Source organism: Mugil cephalus, chromosome 8 (genome assembly GCF_022458985.1).
Source record: "Mugil cephalus isolate CIBA_MC_2020 chromosome 8, CIBA_Mcephalus_1.1, whole genome shotgun sequence".
NCBI classification, from domain to species: domain Eukaryota; kingdom Metazoa; phylum Chordata; class Actinopteri; order Mugiliformes; family Mugilidae; genus Mugil; species Mugil cephalus.
The window spans coordinates 8901455-8907560 of NC_061777.1; the positions used below are offsets into that span (position 1 = coordinate 8901455).

Here is a 6106-nt window from a genome sequence, read left to right on the forward strand (position 1 = left end):
AAAACTGTTTGTGAGTACATGTCTGATTTATTTTTAACCATTTTTTTTTTTGTTTTTTTTTTTTAATTAAGAAGTTGTTGCAGTTTCAGATGTGTGTAAGTGTATTTTACTCTCAGTCACCAGAGACCTCCTCTCCCTCATTCGTCCCCAGGTCAGCTCTCAGGCGCTCTCCTCGTCCCCTTCTCCCTCCACCGGTGGAGCTCTGAGCCCAGCTTGGCTCACTGCAGCCTGGCCCGCAGCTCCAGTCAGCCCCGCTCCTCCTGCTCCGCCACCAGCACCAGCACCAGCACCAGCACCGCCAGCGGCAGCATCCTCGGCAGCCCCCCCACCACCAACACCGCCACCACCGCCAACACTCCCAGTCCCAGCTCCGCTTCACAGCTGGGAAACCACCCGCCCACTCGCGGCAACTCGGTCCGTGACCCCGCTCCCTCGGTCCCGCCCTCTCTGCGTCGGAGCGAGTCCGTGGGGAGGAGGCCCGCGCTCCGTCAGCCCACCTCCCACCCTCCCATCATCCCTCAGCGGGACTCGGACTACGAGCTTGAGCCTGACCGGGGTCGCAAGCGGGCCATAGACAACCAGTACATGTTGCTCTGACCCACTGAGACAAACCCCCCCATCCTCCTCCTCCATCACCTCTGACAGACAAACAGACAAACAAGACAGACAGACAGACAGTCACCTGCACACATCCCACAGACACAGCAGACTCACGAACTTGAGGCCGACAAGTCTTTGTCTGACGAACGTGTCAGAACATATACACACACTCGCCACGTCCGACGCTGGGTGTGTGTTTCCCGGCGTCGGACCCTCACAGCCTCCATCCAGAGTGTCCACAGTGAATGTATTAGTAGTTTTATAGCAGCGTTGACTATGATTATTCTCCTTTTTTTTTTTTTTTTTTTTTTTTTTTAATTGATGTTGAGGTTCTGTGCGAGGGACGGAGAGTCACGTGAGTAACTGTCCTCGAGCCCCCCGGGCAGAGAAACATTATTTTACAATGTTAAACCTCCAGGGAAGTCGTATAGAGGTGCGTTTGGTTTCATTAGCATCTGAACTGTTGGGAAAGCACTGCCTGCAAAAACTGGTTGAGTGAAGGCTCCTTTCAAATATTTAAGACATTCAGTCTTCACACCAGCGTGGTGTGAACCCCCCCAACAAGACAAAAGCACTCTGATCTGATATAGGGTGCGATGATATTAGTCATTCTTCCTCTTGTGCATTATTACGTATTTTAAGTGCACGTCGCCTTCAGTGCACTTTGGAAACAATGTGTATTTTTTTTTACAGTACACAGATTCTTTTGTAGAAAAATAATAATAATAATAATAAAAAAAATAAAAATAAAAAGGAGAGGAGTTGGTTAAAGATAGTTGGGAAGCTGCACTGCTTCCACTCCTTCGAAACCTTCGCTGACGCGCCGCAGGAATGATTCAAGATAAAGCTTTTCACCAGCACTGTTTCATCTAAAGCTAAGTTTATGGTGTGAGGTGTACGTGAGACGAGTGAAAGTGAAGCTCAGAGGCTCAGCTGCATGTGTTTTTTTTTTTTTTTTTTTTTTGTTCATCTCAGCCCGTGTGAATCCCAGGACTTTCCTAACATCACCGTCGAGTGTCTTCGCACCGTCGCGTGTTGAATTTCAAGCACCAAAGACGTTAGTGCACAAAAAGGCGGCCTCACGGAAATCATTTCTGCCACAAAATCACAATAAAGTCTTATAATATAATATTATAAAACGATATATGGATAAAAATATCACCCTCCTGATTCTTTTTAAGTTATTTTTTAAGAGGTATTAATTGCCACTAACTTAATAACAGACAGTCTGAGGCTTCATCCTTTTAATTATTCATTTTAATTCAAGCAATCAAGTGTTTAACTCACAGTGAAACCAGCATCAAACCAAAACTTACTTCCACTTAAAATGAAAGAATGATTTTGTGGCTAAAAGTGATTCACCAACATGAGACGTTTAGTTTCATTTTGTGTGGGGGGAAAAAAAAAAAAAATCCACAATTCGAGCGAGAAACTTGAACAGCTTCACTCCAAAGACCGTGAGAGTGGGAACGGCTCCACGTAGACAGGAAATGAATCAAAGCCGGGCATTTGACACAGTCTGAATCATTTATCTTTTCTGTCTTTTTTTTTTTTTTTTTTATTTGGGAGGGCGGGGGGATTCTCTAAACTAAACATGAGGGTCACAGCGCTGGACGCTTCAAGCCAGGCTCAAAACGATATTTTCCACACCCAGTTTTGCCACGGTTTGACCATCTAGCACCAAACCCTCAAAGGGCTCTTTTAAAAGTAGGACGGTGACGCGGTGCAGCTCCTCGTTTTTTTCATATTTACACGTCTCATTCCCCGTTTCAGACCAATATTGATCCCGGGAGTCGTACCGCGTTCCCGCCTCTACTTTCTACACGCATAGCATTAATTAGTTTTCATAGTATTTTCTGTATAACTGCGCCACCGCAGCTAAAAACCAAGGAAGAGCTGTGAAACAAAATGTTTCTACACTATGTCATTTATTTTTATTTTTAAAAAAAATAGAGCGTCTTTGTGAGGAAAAGGCTTTGAAAGTGTCTAAATGTGAAGCACCGGTGATTAGACTCAGACGTTGAGCCAGTTTAAAGCCACGCTGGCTACGACAGATGTTAACTCAGGTGTGACTAGAAGGTTAAGATGATTGCATCCGAAAACCAAAAAAAAAAACAAAGCCTTTACCAAAGCCCCTTAAAAAAAAAAAGAGCTGATTTGAAGCCGCTCTGATGTGAACCTCGTCCCTCCTTACAGAAAACACAACATGTGAGAAGCAGCCACTTGTTGACATAAAAGCAGTAGTTTGGACGTCGCACCTAAGATTAAATGTCAAATTCTCTGTAATTTTTTCTTTCTTTTTTTCTTTTTTTTTTTTTTTTATTTTCCAGTAACTGAAGCTTCATTAGCAGCCGAACGCCATTTGGGAAACAGTGTGCTAGGACTTGTCTGTCTTCTAACTTTGCTTTAACACTAACTTCAGCAGATGATCTTTAGATTAAGCTTCAGTAAACCTCTGCTTAGAAAAACAAAAGGCGACTGGATTTCCTCCAGAGTTTACTCTGCTTATTACACAATAACAAGTCAGCTGTGTCTACCACAGGAACATTTTTTATTATTATTATTTTTTTTTAATTGTCATTTTAGTTTTTTTTTTTTTTTAACAATGGTTGTGTCGTTCTCTTTAACGTATCATCAAGACTGACATCTTTTAAGGGGAACAAAAACAAGGATGTTTTTGGCAAAAGTACGGTTGGTCTTCCTGCCTTTTAATGTGCCCGAGTCTAAACAAACCCCCCCTCCCACCTCCTCATCACTTCTCTGTTTCTGCAAAGGGAAAGCAACGGTAGTGTAGCCGCGACTCCTCTGAATATCTCTTTGCTGATCCTTCATCTTGGGAGAATGACTGTGCCTTTTGCCAGAAAGCTGCTGTTGCGTTTCCCGTCTTGGAAAAGCTCAGGGTGTGAATGTGTGTAGTGCAATATCTGCGAGACGCCCCGCGCTTCACAGCGGGAGCGATCAGAGGCTTCTCACGCATGAATCCAGCGCCCCTGCGCCGGCTCATAGGCTGAAGGAATAAATGTTCCCAAGAAAAGCGTCGCTTTTGCGTTTAAAACCCGGGGCTACTGCTTCATTCGCTTCGCAGCTTTTTACTTACACGAATCGAGTTAATGCTAAAGAAGATCGCCGTGTACCTCAGGTGTCTTTAATTCCTCCACATGCACTCCACAAAGGCCTTCAGCCCGCCCCCACTTCCCCCTCTCTTTTTTTAAAAAAAATAAATAAATGAATGAATAAAAAATGTCCAGTTGATGAATGTAATGTGTTCTCAATACTGTTCATCCTGTTTGTTAACTTAGCACTGTAAACATTCCAGTTCGACCAAACGTCACAGCCAACTATAAAAAAAACCCACAACAGCTTTTAAAACCTGTCATCGTGTTTGCCTTCCTTTTCAGTTATAATCATCTAAATTATATTAAATATATACCAACTGTATATTTGACTTTTTTTTTTTTTTTTTTACAATAAATAACCAAAGAAAAAGAAAGACTCCAGACTGTTCTTATTCTTTTCTGTGTGGTATGTTTTCTCTTTTTACTGTAGCGGGTCAGAAGAGGAGCAGTACTTGGTGCCTTAGGTTCATCTGCAGAGTGGAAGATTAAAGGAAGAGTTCAGAGACCTGTGTTGTTGCTTTACTGATAGTTACTAGCTGTCACGGTTAGCCACCACCACCGCGCTCCTGTCCAATTTGAACCAGAATAAAAACTGAGAATAAGACATTTTACCCAAACTAAACAGTTTAAAGCAATAAATGCTTTAAAATATTATCTAAATGTAATTTCTGAGTCACTAAGAATGTGATTAAAAAATATAAAAGCGATTGTTACTAGGTTTAAATGACAGAAAAACAGTTTAAATGCATGTGACTGCAGATACACTACAGCCTCTGACTGTAAATGGTATACAGGGCCGATGAGACGTGCAATTTTCTACTTTTCTGAACTCAAAACATCAGCTGTACTCTAAACACACAGTCTGAGGTAACTGCAAATGTTGGTGCTGGACTGTTCCTGGGATTTGGACAAACTTCTCTAGGGTTTACAGAGGATGGTATGAAGCTGGACTAACGTACATATGGAGCAACGATAACTCATATTTGTTCCAAATGAGGTATGCAGAGCCACTCATGTCAGGAGTCAGAATTTGGTTTAATCTCTCATCATTCCAGCCTTTTGCAAAAAAAACAAGTAAAATGAGAATTCATGTTCATGAATATTTTGGAGCTCATGCATAGTCTTCGTCTCTTTTGAAAGCCAATCAGAATCACTCTAAGTGGTATTATACTAGAGTAATCAAAGTTGGGACACAGTTAAAAAAAAAAAAAAGTTGTTGGTGTCACCTGAATTCATTTATCAATGAAATCTACATATTGCCTGCAGCATTTTCTCAAACAACTCGTGTCCAGAGCTCTGACTGGTTCAAAAAGCTACTGCTGCCCCATATGTGACCCAGTGGAGTGTTAAAGCATGGATCCATCCTCCCCGGGTCATTTTCTTGTCCGACGGCTACTTCCAACCTGATTACCCACCACACCGCACCTGAAATATCTGAAACTGGCTTCTCGAGTACGATGAGTTCATGGTACTACACAGTCCTCAGATCTGTGACGAATAGGCAAACACAGCAGCACTGGGACAAGGTGGAATGGGAGAGTCGCGTCTTAGACATTTTCCCTTGTGTGTGTGTGTCACTGATCAAACTGGTGCAGCCTTCAGTATTTGTGACGTAGCCAAACACTGTTAGTCACGAGAAGTCCTCGACACAATTGAAGCACATCACTCCGTTCAGTTTTTAAAACTTTTTTATTGTTTTTAAATTTTTTTGCTCATTTTTTAAATTATTTATATTATCTACAAAGTAAAAGTTTTAACTTAAAAGTTACATAAGGGTCAGGTGAGAAGTGGGATCTGATCACCTCAGCCATTATATGTCATAAATAACGTTTCTCCTGTGCCCTGGGCTCTCAAAACCACTTTAGTTCATAGGAAGTTTCTTGTCAATTCTTGTTTTTAGTTTTGGTTAGAAACCTGTCATGGAGTCTGGAAACAAACGCAGCACATAGCAGCAGCAATAAACAGTAAGATTAATACTGTCTAAGAGTTGGAAGATTTGTTTTCATAACAAGGTGCAGACAAAATACAAGTTCCAGTTGAATTTTCTTCTTCTTCACTCTCACTGATTAGTTACTCTCATTCTCTCTTTCACATCTTACTTGGCAAAGCTGACTTCATTTGTTATTTGGGACCCCTGACAGTGTGTGGTTGTTTTGTTTGTGTGTCTGCATCTGTGTGTGTAGTTGTGTACATGTATATATGTGTGTGTGTGTGTGTATATATGTGTGTGTGTGTGTATATATATGTGTGTGTGTGTGTGAGAGCAGGGCCTGAATAGGAGCAGTCTTGTCCGTTAAAACTCTCTAGCTTGTTAAAACATGTCACTGCATCAACCTGTTAACATTCTCTTATTGCCTAGTCAGGGAGGGGAGGGAGGGGAGAGGAGGGGG

At 42.0% G+C, this 6106-nt stretch overlaps 1 protein-coding gene across 4 annotated transcripts in view; it reads left to right on the forward strand.

The window, feature by feature from the left end:
- Positions 1–4086, forward strand: part of sh2b3 (SH2B adaptor protein 3) — a 48905-nt gene extending 44819 nt beyond the window's left edge. For all 4 annotated transcript variants that reach the window (XM_047591301.1, XM_047591302.1, XM_047591303.1 and 1 more), the window contains exon 8: positions 152–4086. In XM_047591301.1, the coding sequence (XP_047447257.1) occupies positions 152–597 (446 nt within the window). In that variant the 3' untranslated portion in view covers positions 598–4086. The remainder of the gene's footprint in view (positions 1–151) is intronic.
- The last annotated feature ends 2020 nt before the right edge of the window (positions 4087–6106 follow it).